Source organism: Anthonomus grandis, chromosome 6 (genome assembly GCF_022605725.1).
Source record: "Anthonomus grandis grandis chromosome 6, icAntGran1.3, whole genome shotgun sequence".
Lineage (NCBI taxonomy): Eukaryota > Metazoa > Arthropoda > Insecta > Coleoptera > Curculionidae > Anthonomus > Anthonomus grandis.
In genome coordinates this window covers 28,501,478-28,519,289 of record NC_065551.1, presented here as the reverse complement: position 1 = coordinate 28,519,289, position 17,812 = coordinate 28,501,478, and the positions used below count along the sequence as shown (strand labels likewise).

Below are 17,812 nucleotides of genomic sequence, written 5' to 3'. Positions count from 1 at the left end.
GCTGTTTATTGTTTACAAGATTTGAAGCCTCTTATTCAAAATACGGTTTATATTCAAAAAATATTTTATCCCTAAAAAACATCAAACTCCAAAATAAGTATCTTTACGAACCGTTTAAAGAAAGAATCTCTATCTACATGTATTTAAAGTAAAATTTTACAGTAGCCTGTAAGTATTCTTTTGGGACTTAAAACCCTAGTAAGAACTTCACAGTCTGTTTTTCCAGAAAAATTTAATATTATGAATGCCAAGAAAGTTAACACAACAAACATATGCTGTTACAAGAACTGTCCTACAACCAGAGAAGATTTTAAAACCGAAATTCAAATAAAATATTTCCGGATACCTACAAATAAAATAAGGTAAGGGAAAAATTTATATAGGGTTTTTGTTTAGTATTTTGTTGCTTAGGTATGAGAAATTATATGAATGGTATGATTCTTTTTATTATTTAAGCATACGAAAAAGGTCTCAGATAAAACTTTAAACTTTATTGAAAAAGTATTTGTATCATATCAAAACTGTTTAAAATTGTACATATGTGTATATGTTTCCCTATTGCTTATCCAACCTTTTATTATTTTAAATCATTATCATTATACTATTTGTTTGTCTCAGTTAGATATACATTTTATTTAATATATATATTAATTAAGATCTAAATATTAAAATATTTATATTTTAATATTCAAACCCATATCATTACATTAAAAGATTAGCTACCTTCGAAGATATATGTTTGGACTTTGACTTGGAAAAAATATGGTCTAAAAATTCTTTTTCTAAATATTATTATTTTTATAATAATATAATATATAAATATTTTAATTTGTATTAGTTCTTTGAACTGGTAGTATTGCCACAAAATTGCATTAAATTTATTTTCTAGTATTGATCTGTTACATTGAGCTTTGCTGTTGTACAGTGCATTTTTTTTTATCGCGGGTTATAGGGTTTTACATGTAATATTTTCAACCCCATGTCAGAACCTGTTCTATTTAATCAATAAGATTGAAACTGAAGTTAGTTTAAGTTAACAGACTTTAAAAAATCCCATTATTTTGCAAAAAAAATTGCGAGAAACCTATTTAAAATACGTTTTTCTAATGAAAAAGTTTGCTTTTTCTGCACCTCGTAACCTTCATTACCTTTACACTTCAAAGCAGGTAGACAAATATCTGACAGTGACACAAAATAATTTCCTCAAAATCTCAAAACTATATTTTCAAAAATCAACAATAAACAAATAAAACCTTTCAAATAAATTGTTCAAAGTGACCTCCAAATTGAGCCAAACAAAAGCCCAGACAGTTGTAGAAATGTCTTTTAACATTTAGGAGCTGCCGGGGAGTAATGGTACGCGAAGCCTCGATAATTCTATTACGAAGTTCTTCGATATTGTTGGGTCTGCCTCTAACAATATCAAACACTTTCGATGATAGATAGCCCCAATAAAAGTTATCTAAAGGCGAAAGATCGGGGCTTCGCGCCGGCCATTTAGATGGCCCAAAACGTCCAATCCAGCGTCCTGGGAACGTGGCATTCAAAAACTCGGTAACAGTCGCTGCACTATGAGCGGGGGCTCCATCATGTTGAAAAATTATCCTGCCATTTTGAACAGCAGTTTCCTAATGCGGGAATGACCTGCATCTGAAGTAATTCTAAATATTTTGCAGTATTTAGGCTACCCTCTATGAAAAATGGTCCAATTATTCGATCTCCAAGAATTCATGCCCACACGTTAAGTTTCTGTCTTGTTTGGGTATGCGTTTCCTGGATGACGTGAGGATTTTCTCGCGCCCATATTCAAGTATTTTGTTTGTTGACTGTACCATTTGTATAGAAAGTACTTTCGTCTGAAAATAGTATTTTGTTTGTAATAGTGGGGTCGTTGTTAATGTGTTCCATCCACTGTTCACAAAACTGCATTCTAAGAAAATAATCATTAGGCAAGAGTTCTTGAACATTTCTAACTTTAAAAAGATTTGTATTTTTCTTTTCTGATTGCCTTATAGCAACTACTCCTACTTTTTCCGGTAACTTCAGCAAACTGAGTAAGACTATTTGTTGGATTTTCTTCAACGGCCAAGCATACCTCCATTTTAAATTCTTCATCTACTACAGTTTCGGTTCTTTTTCGTTTTAAATGAGAACTGGCGATGCATCCAATCGTAATAAATTTTTCATGAAACGTTTGTACAGTTGATCTAGACGGGACGGTTAGGATAAGACACGGCAAAATTATCTACCACTTCTTGCGCCGACATTCCTCTAATGTAGTTTGAAACCATCTCAATACGTTCCTCCGTAGTGTAAATCGACATTTTAAAGAGTTTTTAAACAAATTCAATGGAGCAATTTAAAAATTATTTTGTGTCACTGTCAGATATTTGTCTACCTGCTTTGAGGTGTAAAGGTAATTTTTTTGCAAAATAATGGGATTTTTTAAAGTCTGTTAACTTAAACTTCACTTGTTCCAAGTTTCAATCCTATCGATTAAATAGAACAGGTTCTAACATGGGGTTGAAAATATTACACGTAAAACCCTATGACCCGAGATAAAAAAATGCACTGTATATCATGTAAGTATCCCATTGCATATTAAAATTTGATTGTCTAATTTATTAGATAACTTTTTCTATTAATACTGGTAGAGAAAACTAAATTTTTTTTGTTTGTTTCTTTAGATAAAAAGCTTAAAAGAAGCCATATTACAGTAATACATTGTAACAATAACAGAAATACAAATAAAGCATTGGTAGGAAATAATAAAAAACATATAAAGTCACTTACCACTGCTTTTCTTATTTCCTCTGAAAGTTCTCCTTTATAACAGTTGGCTTGTGTTATAGAAACCATTACCAGCTTGTTAGTACTAAATCATAAAACAATTTTTATTTCATAACCATTTATCTTTGTTTCAGGTTAATAAGTCTTTTGGAAAAATTATCATTACCTCATAAATATTTAAAAAAAAAGATTACCTTAAGGATCATAAACTTATATTTTATACATAAGCCGAAAAAGTAGATATCAATATCCGATTTATACTTCCCTTAAGAAGTATTCAAATGATTTTTAATATAATTATTATTTCCATTTATTTATTATTTAGCAATTAACAAATTCAGAATCACTTAAAACAAGTCATTTAATCCTCAGTAATGGGGGTATTAATTTACTCTAAGGACTAAAGGAGGAATGAATCAACAGAATATAACAGAAAGAAGAAGTAGTGCAGCTAAGCTCAGAAATATTTTAAGAATCCCAAAACAAAAATGAAGACTAATGAAAACTGAGGATCTAGAGAGATTGATTGTAATAATAATGTGACAAGAACGAATATTGTGATAAGTAGTACGTAGGACAAACAAGAAGATCACTTTAATCCAGATTTAGAAAACTTGTAGCTCATGTGAAAAATGGAAGAGTTAAAAACTGAAGTTTAACTAAACTTGTTTTAAATTATGGCCACTTTGTAGGAATAAACAGCTGAAAATTACTTAAACCGGTTAACGGCAATCAAAAATTAGATGAATAAGAAAGTTTAGCAATATTCAAAATTGAAAAAAACAATTGTTAAAACTTAGTGTTTAAGCTTTGTTCAGCCATGCTTCATGCTTTTTTCACTCTACTAATTACAACTTTAATATATAAGGCCATATAAGTTTTTAATCTTCTCCTGAAAATGCTAACATTGGTAGTGGTAAAACTGTTTTGTGAATTTATTACAAATTATTTAGATTTTTTTAAATGTTATATTCTTTCCAGGTGTAAAAGATGGCTTGCTTTGGCTGGTCGAGACGATTTATTGAAGCAATCAGACTTCACCACTAAACCACTGAAGTCCTATCAAATCTGCTTCCTCCACTTTAAAGACGACATGTTTCTACATTCAAATAAAGATGGCCATCAAAAACTTTGTTTACGACTTACGGCAGAGCCGATTTTCGACGGTGATGGAAATTACTCTATAATTCATTTCATAATGTTAAACAAATACTTTTTTTAGGGTCTACCATGTTAAAGAAATTAGAGCTTCACAATGGTTTAAACAATAAAAAGTCATTGTTAACAAGTTCAAAAGATTTAACATGTTCTTGTGTTATGTGTTACAATGTTGGCTCCAGAAAGATTGAGACTAAGAGACGACCTACTGCACAAGCAAAGACTCTTAAATGTATTGAAAGTCGCTTCAGCTTTAAATCGCCAAGTGAGGATGAAGCATCAGCTCTAATCGAACAACTGTTGACTATTCCAGAAGAGACCTTAAAATCGATAGTTACCAGTATATGCCTTAAAGTTAAAATAAATGTCATGGAGCTATATGAGGATGAAGATGAAATACGACAAAGTCTTAGAGATAATCTTAAAGCACTAAAATCCGAATATGAAATGATATTTAAAGAGCGACAAAAGCGAGGCATTTTAGATTCTTGCAGAAAAGAAATTATTGAGGATATAATGAGCTGTATACTGTCGGAAGTTAAAATAGAGCCTAATAACAGTGACTGTGTCCAGATTAAAACAGAATTAGATCCTAGTTTTGAAGAAGAGAACAATGAAGATTTATCAATAAAAGTAGAGGATACTGTATTAGCAGAAACTTCTACGGATCCTTTAATTGAAAGTATAGCAAATACCAGTATTCATATCAAAGAAGAGATTGAAGAAGAATCAGAAAGTGTACCTATTTTCAAAAAGCCAAAAATTGAGATGCTATGTACTGATTAGTCTATGATGTAAGGATCTGTCTCTTTTTGTTTATGTAATATAATAATACAAAAGTTTGTGTAGTAAGTACAAGTTCTCCAAAAAAATTATATAAGCAGACTTTTTATACTTATTTCCTAAGTCCTAATTATATATTGTATTTAAATTATGGTTAAGATATTGTTTCAATTGGATACAAGCTAATTTTTTATAATTAATAAAGGAGGTTAAACGAGTGACTATATATTTTTGGAGCAAACTAACTATTTAATTGTTGCTTAAATATATAAGGTGTACACTTTTATTTTTCTGTTTGTCTTTGGTATTGCTTTGAAAATATTATAGGTCATTAAAATGTTAAAAATTGTAGTTTGAGGTGTGTTTTTTATTAATCAGTTCTAGAAATAAAAGTTAACAATATTAAAGTTAAAAAAGGTGTATTATTATGTACTGAAATTTTAATTTCGTTATATTAGCATAGGCTTGTTTTTTTATTAACCAGGATTATTCATTATATAGGTTGATCCATATGTATTTTTAAAATTTAGATTCAAATAACGTAGTAGTTGTAGGCAGATTTTTTCGGTCATACTAAAATTTGGTTTGCCTAAGAATATTTTTTTAAATTTTCCTTGATTTATATTATAATGATACAATAATTGTCTACATTACATTCTAATTATAGAAAATATGCTTTTAGGGAATCGATATAAAAAATGCCGTATTTTACTGATTTTTTAGAATAAATATAAATTGCGTATAAGCAAAGTGTAGAAAAGTCAGGTGCGCAATAAGGCAACATTCTAATGAAAAAGATCGAGAGACATATGAATGCGATACTTCATTTTAAAACGAATAAAACCTAGTTTTAAAATATGCAATAGAAAAATAACAAAAGGATAAATAAGGCAAGATATTTCTGTTTGGAAAATAAAAAATTAAGATGCGTCGTTAAAAAAATGAACTAATGTCTTCTTTATCTAAATTATTATAGAATAGAATGTAATGTAAGCAAAATAATGGTTTTTACACATGATCCTGTAATTCAGAACCAATAAAGATTCTGCACAACTTTGCGCTTCTTGAATATTCATATATAATACAAAATTTTTATTTTAATATTTTTGTACGGGTATACAGTGTCTTAAGGGTTCGATTTCCGATACTTTAACCATGGGTTGTATATACTTCAAATTTTATGGACAAAAAACTATATAAATAAGGATCGCACTCTTCACCCCTTTGAATTGGAGCCATATCGAAATTTTGTTTTTCAAAATTTTGCGACTCCACTGAAAGTCATTTTTTTATCACTTTTATTCCCTCCATAAAGGTAATCTTATATTAAATGTGATTAAAGTTATCATTAACTTTTAAAACGAAAAACTTTTTCAGCATTCATTCACGAAAAGCATTTTTTCAGTTATTATGCTTTAGTTTAAAAACCCTGCCCTTAACATCTTTTTTTTAACAAACTAATTAAGTATGTGCCATGGATTGGACGTTGGTACCGTCGGCTGGCCACCTCGTTCTCCCGATTTAACTCCTTTGGATTTCTTTTCTTGGGAACTATGAAGCAGAAAGTTTACCAGGAAGTTTCAGAAACCAATGAAGAGCTGCTTTAAAGGAATAAGGCTCCAACGCTACAGAACGATTGAGAAATGATTATGAGAGCTACTCAGCAGGTTGGACTGAGAGCAATAGCTTGCCATCAGAACAATGGTGGCCACATGTGAGCACATTTTGTGAATTTAATTTTTTAATAAAAGTGTCAGTCATCAAAATCAAAGTTTTTCATTTATTATTTTTCGTAATTTCTTAGTAAAATTGGTTTCAAAAGCTGGTAAATTTAGTCACATTTAAAATAAGACCACTTGTATGCATGTCGAGGACATCGAAGTGAGAGAAAAATGAGTTTTAGTAAACTCGTACAAATTTGAGAAATGAAATTTTGATATGGCTCCCTTTCAGAGGAGTAAAGAGTGCGATCCCCATTTATATGGTTTTTTGTTAAAACTGGATGTACAACCCATGGATAAAGTATCGGAAATCATAACTCTAAAACTGTTTGAGAAATAAGGCATAAAATAATATATTAGGTAAATTGTTTCAGAAAGTAGTTACGGATCCACAAATGGTACATATACAGAGTATTCCATCTGAAATGTCAAAGGTCGAGCTGCTTTTTGATATGAATCACAATGCTGCATCGCTAAAATTATTTTAGATCCTTAGATCAGAAGCAATTACATATGTTGCTAAATTTTGAAGCAAGAATTTGTAGTCACCTAGGTTGAGACTACTCTTATTTTCACTAGTTGCAACGTTGTTTTTAGTGCAAAATTTAGTTGTTATTTTCGACCTTTTGCACTGCTTTATTATGTTTATTAGCTTATACAATGCCAAAAAACTAGCTTTCAAAGTGCAAGAACCTGAATTGAGTGTGGCATCTTTTCAAAAGCACTTTGTAAGATGTGTTATTGATAATAGGTATTCAAAACTCTATGTAACAGACTTTCTTTTTGGTTATCGTCAATGTCAAAAACTATATTAAAAACGTTCGGAACGGAATGGAAATTGAATACAAATAGTCAACCATTTTACATTATTCTGTACTTTTTCAGATAGTATAAAATAACCAGGAACACTAGCCTTTAAAGTGTAGAGCCTGAATTGAGTAGGGCATCTGTCAAATAACACTTTGTAGGACGTGTTGTGGTATATTTTTTGGGATTCGTTTATCTCAAAATCCTATAATTTTTTATTAAAACGATTAAGGTAATTTTATGTTATAATTAACCTGACCCTGAGGGGATATTAAAATAAATTGTCGAATCCGTTTTGATATAAGCTACAATTTGTGAGATTAAATAAAACAATATCTGGTACAGTGAAAAAACAACCACTCTAACGGGAATTACTTACATATAGAAATTAAAGATCTATTTTTAAAATTTCACAGAACCCCTTAGCATGATCTTTCAGCTTCACCACTAAGTTTAAAGTAATACGAAAAATTCAATTCCTACAGCTACTTATTGAGCTGAATCTAGACTTGAGTGTGTTTTTAAGTGACATAAATTTAGTTAAGCCAAGTAGGGTTAATTCTTATTAACTTACTCTGCTCTTAACCGGGGTTTACGTCAAGCTCGTTAAATGTTCACGATAAAAAAATTTAACTTTACGACTGATCTAATCTGAACGCATCAGTTATCATTAAAAAAGCTAGTCCCCAAGGAAAACTCGTACAATTTCTCTTAGTCGATCAAATAAATCTTTGTACATGTAACAAAATTGTTAAAAGTTAGTAAGTAACCGCCACTCTAAGGATATATAAAACTTTTGCAATCAATTCCCAGTTTTTGAACAGTCCTCAACTGTTGAAATATATCATAGTAGCCAACATCAAGTCTTTTTTTTCAATTTTTTTTTAATCCGTAAATTTTATCCGCTTATACGACGCAGTCAAACGTACTGTTAAAACTTTTTTAAGATCGATATCAACCTCGATGTGTGTTCAAAGAAGCTAAATCGTTAAATTTCTCTTTAGCCGTAGCCGATCTAAGATTCTTTTGCCGAGACTTTGTCAAAAGTCATATAATGCAATTAATTCTTAAAATGGTTACATGTTTCGCTCAAAGAGTTGAATAGTATCTTAGCCTGCAAAACATATAATAAGACGTTCATTTAGGCCTTTATTTTCAATTAATAAGGTTTATATATCATGACAATCTCCAAATAAAATATGTTAAAAATTTTAGGAAGAAGATGAAAAACAAAGGTAGAGAGTACAAGAGAAAGAAAAAATATTAAATTCAACATAAGGTACTTAATCTAGATTTTCTATTTTTATAAGTAATTAATTTTTTGCTTGGAAATATTGGGATTTATTATTTTCCTTTTGCTTCAAAAAATTAAGAGATATAAAGACTTGCAACAAAAGAAGCAAAAATGCCGACAGCTAGCTTACCTGAAGTTGATATGTTGGATTATGCAGATTGCAGAATCAATGGAAGTGGCGGAGGATTTCTATTCACAGTAAACTACCTTCCGTTTATAAATTTTTTAAAATAGCTATTTTACCCCATATATATTAAACTACATACAAAACAAATATTAATTAAGGACTGTTGAAAACATAGATTAAAAAGCTTTTATTCTTGGAGCAGGTGCCTACTAATGCAGTTATCTATTAGTTTATTGTTTAGAAAGTAAATAATTTTTCTGGTGTTCTGGTGCCAATCTGTCCAAAAATCAGTAACTCTAAAATGTTGCAAAAGCATTTAGAAAGTGAACGTGTAACGTTGAGACTACCAAAAAAATCTCTTTCAAATTGGTGTAAAAGGGGGTTGTCTCGACGGTTAAGACAACGTAACAATGCAACGTTGAGTTGCATTTGCAACGTTGTGACATCGAAAAATTGCTAATTGGGAATCTATATCTCGTTTTCCCCAAACATCTAACCTACCATCGACCCGTGATAGAACACCATGTATATGGGTATAACATTGTAATTTTTCAATTCATTACAAGCTTTATTTCAAGCAGCATACGAACATGACTCATAATGAACGAAAATATATACGGTCTCCGCCATGGCAGTTCGGTATATTAAAATCGATTTTGTTTGCGTGTTCCATGTTCGGTTCGGTTGACGCTCGCCACTACTCGGGTCAAACACACACAACCGGTAAATTTTCCGAGAGTCGAAATCGGCCTTGGCATTTGGCAGCGAACATCGAATATTTTACACAGACACTGTGGAAAGTCTTGATAATTTTCGATTATTCGTTCTATTTAACTGTTTTAATTACTGTGTACTGTATACGAAAAAGTGCTAAAAGTGATTTGTGTTTATAGGTATGTTATTAATATATTAAATTATATACTTGACCGGGAGTTACATCATGTTCTTCTAATTGTATCTGAGCGTGTTTATGTATTACGTTCTGCTGCATTGGAAGCGTTTGTCGGCGAGAGAGAGTAGGTACGAGTCGAGATTACAATAAAGGGGACGGCGAATATCGTTTTGTATGTACTATAGCAGTGCAATTGATTTGTCGAACATTAACAAAGAAAGAACGATATCCTTTTTCTATCAAGATATTTCTGTTTTATTTAAAAGAAATATCTTTATTATACAGTGCTTTCATCTGAAGACGAACCGCCCCTAAAAACTTCTTAACAAAAAAAAAGACGTCAATCTAGATATACAGGTGAATAAAAAATTTAAGTTTCTAGACTTATAAACAGTAAGGGTGGAAAGAGGTATTTAAAAAATAAACAAATTAATCAGTTGACACAATTTACTTTGTTAAGCGCTCAAAATGTGCTTTGTTATTCGTGAGAGAATAATAAAGTTTATTTTGACATTCCTCACGAACATTGGCATGTATTTGTCCGCTAATATCTCTATCTCTACATTCGCGAGTAATTCGATCCTTCCGTTTTTAAACGCATTAAAAATGCTAGTTACTGTAGTATGATTTTTGTACCTATTGGGTATTGCAAAAATTCTAGTAAAATAAACCCAATAATTTTGGGAAGAATATCAAAATAACATTATTTTTTCCTCGCAAATAATAAATTAAAAAAAAATATTTGGACTCACTGAACTGTTTATCACCATACATTTTTACTGGTAAATCGCTTCAACTTGCAACAATTTTTTTGGCGCAATAAAATAGAAAATTGTTTGCCATTTAAAATAATCTGTGACACTATGAGGCAACCATTTGACCTACTAAGGCCTAAGTTAATAAAATGTCTTTTATTACCATACATTTTTGCTTACTATTCGCTTGTACGTCAATCGATTTTGTTTTTTTCGGTTTGCGTAGATAGGAGCTAGATTATATGCCGCTTGATGTATTATACTTAGGATACCCTTTGAACGACATACATTAATTAAATCATTAAACATACAATTAAAAGACCGCTCTATATCCAGATTGATTTTTTTTTTAATTTATTAGGAGTGGTTTGTTTTAAAATGGAAGCATATACAAATTTAATAACAGTAAATTGTATCTTATAACAATTAATTGCTTATTCATAATAAGCATTTATTTCCAACAGGTGTATTGCCCAATAACAGGAAATTAATATACATTATATAATCACATTATACATAGAAAAAGAATAAACATAAAAATACCTAATTAATAATTACAACAAATAAAAGTAAAAAATAAATACTAGTTTCTAATTGCAATGTTAAGTTCAATTTTGATAATACCAATTAATTACCGCACCAACAATAACATGGACAGGCGAAATATTTATATCACACAAATTACAGATTTTAGTAAACAAAGAGCAGTCTGTTATTATGTCTGGGGACTAAGAAAGAAAGACTATAGAGAAGTACGACTATTACCCATCAGTCCATTAAGTATACCATGTAAACATTTTATTCTTTTATTCGAAAAATATTTCTTCATATAACTGCAGTGGTACTAGATTAAAACAGTCTAAAACGGTTACACCCTCTAGTTGGATATATACCATCACGGCTGTAAGCCAAATACGTAGCCAACCTGCGCTGAACAGACTTCGTTAAATTAATATGGCAATGATATGTAGGGTTCCATACAGTGCAGTCATACTCTAATTTTGATCTAAGAAAACAAAAAAACAATAATTTCAATGTAGCTTCGAAGAAGTAAAGCTTTCAAAATTTCTAATTATAAACCCTAACTTTTTCGAAGTTGACCTCAGCATATTGCTAATATGGGGTATAAAACTAAATTCGGAGTCTAAGGTAATGCCAAGGTCGTAAATAATAATAATAATAATAATAAATGCCTTTATATTACGAAAATAGTTACAAAAGTTATTATCCAAATCTGATCAAATCTTTTCAAAATAGTATTGTCAATGGTCGTAGATAATAGAGCACCCTAATCTGGAATAAGTAACCACACTACATTTATTTTTTTATTTAATTTTATAATTTTCATTTTAGCAGCATTCAGTTCTGCTTATTCTTAATACACCGATCTTCCAGGTCATTCAAACAGCTCTGAAGAAAAAAGCAATCTATAAAAGTATTGATCTCACCGTTATTCAGCTTACGACATTTTATTAATGGAATTGATGAACAATATGAACAACAGGGGACCAAGGTTAGAAGGCGGCAGTAAATTTTTCTAATTGAAATTTCTTTCTTTCTTCAAACTGGTATCTATTGAGCAAATATGAGCGAAACAGATTAAATTAACCTTTGCCTTTTGAAACTCGGTGTAAATAACATCAACTTAAGCATGAGTGTCGATTGACTCGCACATATTGTAGTATAACAAACCCAGGTTCGTCCATAAAGAATGGATGAGATAAGTTTTTTTTTAGTGTTAAACAATTATTTTAACATTATCTTTAAACCAAACCCTTACTCAAATCTCCACATTGTCTGTCAAATAAACGCATCCTGGTCACGGCACCAAAAATCTGTAAGAAAATCTCGTTTAAAATGATCTATAGTGGTCCAACAACCCTCGGTCATGTCCATCCATTCTGATGCGAAACCCGTTAATACAATCCTTTACAATATCAAAAGTTTGAGCAGGTGACGCCCCTATATTCCGAACAAACCTATCTAAACGCTTTAAAAATAAAACGGGATTGTGAGACTCGGATGAGCGAAAAATTAGTTTTTCTGCCGTTGTCATATGAAAAGAATAATTCTAAAGCTACACTTCTCCAATCCGCCCCTAAACTGTCATTGCCCGGCAAATTGTCATTTTCAGTACTATTACTAATGTGAGGCACCGACCTTATATTTACCGCATCGCCATGTGGGGATGTAGGAGTAGATACCATTTCTGGGTTCTCGAAGTCACTAGCTACAGCACCATGATTTAACGACGATGTGGAAGCAGTATTGTCGGTTGGCATCTGTGCTACCACTCCGGTGCTCCAAAGCAAAACTTTGTTTACGCGAGCTTGTTGCTGCATAAACTTTTTTTAACAGGTTCGTCTGTTGAAACAACATCTCCTGTAGTTCTTGTATGGTCGTGGTTATAGTAGGTGTTCTTGTAAACATCTCTGTAACAACCTAACTCGCGTCGTTTGTGCTCTCTGTAGAAGTATCTTCAGGTACACAGGGCACATTCGCCTCTAATGCATCCAAATCAACTTGCGATTCGATGTTCGACATCTTAAGTAAACCTGTAGAAAATCTTCAGAAAACCACTTCAACACAAATCAAATGTGATTCAATAATTTTTTTTTTTAAAGTACTACCCTCGATGGCTGGGTTTTACTTTCTGCCCTTCCCTCATCGCACGACCGAAACATCTCCGGAAAGCAACGCCCAGAAATGCTAACACAAACAACCCTCGGCGCATGAATAGGGCTATCGTTATCCAATAAAAAAAAATTAAAAAGATTTTTCAGACGACGCGATATTCTGAATCCCAAATCCAAACGAATATAAAATACTACGCATATAATTTAAAAATAGGTGGTTTTCTTCAATATGGATGGGCTGATACACAAGACAAGTTTGTTACACATGCTCGCCCGCTAAAAACCTCATGCTGATAAATAGAAATAAGACCCTTGACATGGTTAAAAAAGACTGGTGCAAGATAATTTTAAATAGTTTTGAAAAATTGCAAAGTATTGAGATTGGTCTGTATAATTGCTTATTTGATCAGAGTCCCCAGGCTTAAAATTGGTCATATTTTAGCTGTCTTCCATACATTGGGAAATTGCCCTGTAGACAGCATTAAGTTAAAAATGTTGATAAGTGGATCAGCCAGGACACCAAGGCAATCTCTGACCACGAAACTGGGAATACCGTCTTTACCGTTTTACTAGGTACAATATTACTGGGGAGGACCTAACTGTAGAGATATCACTATGTGGCAAGTTATCAAAGATTATGGGGTGTACCTCGTCAAAAGAAGCTATAAAAGTACTGCTAAAGAATGAGCAAGGCATTGACAATATCCTGTGCATCTCTAACGAAAGTAATATCTGGAAGCTTCATTATTCCGAGGATCCTAGAATGACCGTTCTTACAAATATTTCTCTCAAAGTTTAAGGGTCTTTTCCTTCCCATATATATTATTTATTAGTTCTTGGGTAATAAACAGGAAATCTTCGTTGTCGCTTCAGCTAAACTAGAACGCAAGAGCTGAATATACCATTCAGGATTTCATACAGAGCTGCACATGCGTTGTTATTGTCTAGTGACGAATACACAAGGGACCAGTCGGCTTCAAGAATTAAGTTATACAGTAGATGATAATCAGCCTTGTACTGGTACCTAGTATATCGTACACTACACAATACTGGTGAGTTAATATAAGCCAAAGATCCCTATCCCTATGTATAATCAATATGTATATAATCGTTGCATAACTTTTCACTGAATTTATTTTTATATGCCATGTCATTAATATTGTCAGACTTAATAAGGCTTTAGCTTCTAACTAGAAATTATTCTTGAAGCTTTATTTTGAATATTAAAGTTTAAATTGCTGTTCTGCTACTTTGTCAGAAAATAATATTTTTTATGGCATGCCACAGTTTTAAAATGAACCACATAAATCTGTATAGCTATATTTGCGCGGAAATATTTAAGAGTACATTTTAGCAAAAGAACAAAAGTTATACAATGTTTGACGTGAAGTATGTTATTGGAAAAATAACTGCTTTATCTAGTTCCTATCGATATAATAATTCAGAACGTTTAAACTTAAGAAAAACTGCTTACCTTTTTTTTTTTAGATCGATCGACTTAAAAGACTTGTCATCAATTTAACAATATGGATTGGTCGAATGACCTTTGTCTAGATTTTATCGGTCTATATGAAAATCAGCCAGTCATTTGGAACCCGTGCCATCCAGGTCACAAGAACAGACACACAGTTTCTGCCGCCTGGAAGGCGATCCAAGATCAGCTCAATGTGCACTGTACTATTGTAGAATTAAAACGGAAAAAAGAATCTTTAATGGCCTCGTACAGGACTTGTTTGGCTAAAGTACGTAGCAATCAGGGAAAGGAAGATCCTTATAAACCTAGCTGGTTTGCATTTGAGAAAATGGATAAATTTTTACGAGAAAGAAATAAGCGGTTTGATCCGACATATTATAATGTACCGGTAAGAATCGTAGTTTTGTACGAATTTTGTAACGAATGTAATTTTTTAGCGGTAGGTACAGGTCTGGTCAATTTATATAGTAACCGTGGAAATTCTTATAGTAAATTGAAATTATACATTCACAAGTTAAGGAGGGAACTATAGCGTTTGTGCTACTCCCAGTCTATTTACTAGAGCCCAACCCAAATTGTAGAGTTAGTTAACAAAATGTTCTTAAGGTCTAAAAAAATTTAGGAATTACATCTCGTGAGTATTGAAGTTTTCATTTATTACTTCATTTGACATTAGTGATTTTTTTCCAACCAACAAGCAAAATTTGCACCTAAGTTTTTAATTTTAAATTCTTCTTCGAAGAACGGTGGTTTATTTTCTAAAATATATTAAATAGTATTCATTATTGTTATTATTTTATTAAAATTTAACGCCAAAAAAGTCCAACCGACTAAGTTTAAATCAACGTCCAGTCATTATTTGACTCAATATTACTTTTCGATAGATCTTGCTGCCCGCGGATGCGTATGTCGTTTAGGTTTGGATGGGAGGTTAATTATGTATAGGTTACGAGAGGAATCTAATACTTTACCCTTTTATTTAGTTTTATTATTTTTTTTTATTTTATTAAAAAAATATGGAAAGTTCGTGCCCGCGTGCCTCGTGGTAGTAGCCGCCACTGGTCGAGGTCTTTGCACATGATTTCTGTTCCACCTAAATGAATTAAAAAATAAGTGAACAAAGAAAGTGGCCAGTCCTGTATATATTGTCTGCTATTCTTTTTTATCTTGTACGTTTTTTAGGAACAGGAATACAATGAGCCAAATTTTGTCGAAATTGAAGAAGAAAACTATGAGACGGCCGAACCTTTAGCACTAAGCCTTGACCCTACAGAAGATACTGATTCGGAAAGTAATCGCTTTTCCGAAGGTAATCATGCGGTACACATTACAAATTTTGAAATCCCCAATTCACCAGAACTACGACCTGGTAAAAGGTATCGCATAGAACATACTGAGATTCCTGTGAACCATAATACGCAGGCAACCGTTCATGATACAAGTAAAGCCAAGAGCCTTGTGCAAAAAGAAACAGAATTTGATATCTGGGCTAAGAGCATCGCTTTCCAGTTAAATAACATGGACTTGGGTAGAGCTTTAAATCTTCAGTTACAAATTCAAACTTTGGTTACCAATGAACGACTGGGAAATGAAGTTACTAAAAGGGAAAATATGGATTACAACTAAAATTATATTTACAGTGTTTTTTTTAGAATAAGCCGTATTTTACATTTTGTAATTAATTAAAATATGCTGCAGAGGTCTCTAGACTGGTACTATTTAAATGCTTTGTATTAAAAGCAAATCTTCGATAATCGATTTGAGGTAATTGCATGGTTCTTGGGTACATTTAGGGTTTTGAACTAAGACTTGACTAAATCTTGATGATGACCAAAATCTTAATACTGTTGATCCAATACTTTTCTAGAAAGTAAAGGTCAAAATCAATGGTGATACTGTAAAAATAAGAACTTACGTAAATTATGTTGTTTTCGTTTAGGATATTTTAAAAATGCTTTAATATGTTGTTAATGATGAGTGGTTGTTAAAGAAAAAATAAAGTTCTCTGAAAAATCAAATTTCTGTATTAAATCTTAATGAACTAAGTGCTAAAGATAAACGTGCTATACTTTCATCCCGATAAGATAATGATTTATATTTAAATGACTGTCAGACTAAATATCTTAATGGTAACGAGTAGACCATTAAAATATTCAGAAAGCTAACATGTGACATAGAAGCCGATAAAGTCACAGAATTAGAGAAGCAATATTTTTACTGCTTAATGTAATGAATTTTTAATATCACCTTATATAAATAACTTCGCTGACAAATTCTGTGCCGGGTCTTAGAATCATTAACCAAATGAATTTCAATAATTCTATTAGGAAACTTACAGAAAAATCAATTTTTATCCATCAATTTTCTTTGGTATTGCTTGCGCCATCTCTCTCTGATTCAGGGAACCATTATTTTATTGATTGATATGCGGGATAACAGAATACAGAGATCACACTGAAACACGGATTTTAAAGCAAGAAATCTGTTTTAGGAACCGATAAATCATAAATTATGTTGGTTTCTGAAAGAGCTTATAGATGTCTTTCAGAAGAAAAACTTCGAGTTTTTCTTTTCTTCGAGTTTCAAAAAAACTAATACTTCTTTTAATATTAGGTGTGGATTATTAAATATTTGTTTACAATTAATATTCAAATGTTATCAAACAGTCAGTATTGCCTGTTATGTATTGTCGAGTAATATGTAGTTGTAGTGCAACCTTTTCAAATCCAGTGACCCTAATGTTTCAAGTTATAGTATTATTATTAGATGGCGCCATAGAGCAAATTTGTGAAACAAGGATATGAAACAGCATTCTTACACTGATCACTAAATGAACATATACGTTTATTAAAAATATATGGAAATAAATATATTTTGTAATATTTATACAAAGAATATAAATAATAGAAATATCCCTGGATCGTTTTTTTCTTATTAAGGGCTTTCGCAATCTTCCTGGAAAAGTAATTTCTTCAAAAATTCGGCAAAGAACTATTTAAATTCTAGTCAAATACTATACAAATCCTATAATGGTGCATTTGTCTAGATTGGACTTGTGGTACGTGACATTAAGACAAACTAAATCCAACCTCGTTAACCACTATAACTTTGAACAAACACAAATTTTAACACAAGAGAAAATTCCGGAAGTAGAAGAGAAACTCTAGGGTGGCAGACAACGCCGTCTCAGACCGTTGAGTTCAGACAAGCCATAAGTCTACCGTCTCAGGTGTATGTAATTTAGTAACTGCGAAATTCAACACCATTATTTCCTTTAGTAAAACCCTTAGATTTATGGGAAGCTGGGAACTTTATACCCCGGCTGAAGCTTATTAGTCGCTAGGTTTAATATGTCTGGAATTTAACGTGGGTCAC

At 31.7% G+C, this 17,812-nt stretch overlaps 2 protein-coding genes across 2 annotated transcripts; both read left to right on the top strand.

The window, feature by feature from the left end:
• LOC126737926 (52 kDa repressor of the inhibitor of the protein kinase-like) lies at window positions 1-4,949 on the top strand. The gene is made up of 4 exons (XM_050443023.1): window positions 1-168; window positions 227-362; window positions 3,772-3,956; window positions 4,013-4,949. Exons 2-4 carry the CDS (start codon window positions 241-243, stop codon window positions 4,732-4,734), a joined length of 1,029 nt encoding a protein of 342 aa, XP_050298980.1. The 5' UTR covers window positions 1-168; window positions 227-240; the 3' UTR covers window positions 4,735-4,949.
• A 4,443-nt stretch (window positions 4,950-9,392) lies between these two features.
• Window positions 9,393-17,593, top strand: LOC126737426 (uncharacterized). Its single transcript, XM_050442329.1, has 3 exons — window positions 9,393-9,573; window positions 14,452-14,825; window positions 15,620-17,593. Exons 2-3 carry the CDS (start codon window positions 14,490-14,492, stop codon window positions 16,061-16,063), a joined length of 780 nt encoding a protein of 259 aa, XP_050298286.1. The 5' UTR covers window positions 9,393-9,573; window positions 14,452-14,489; the 3' UTR covers window positions 16,064-17,593.
• The last annotated feature ends 219 nt before the right edge of the window (window positions 17,594-17,812 follow it).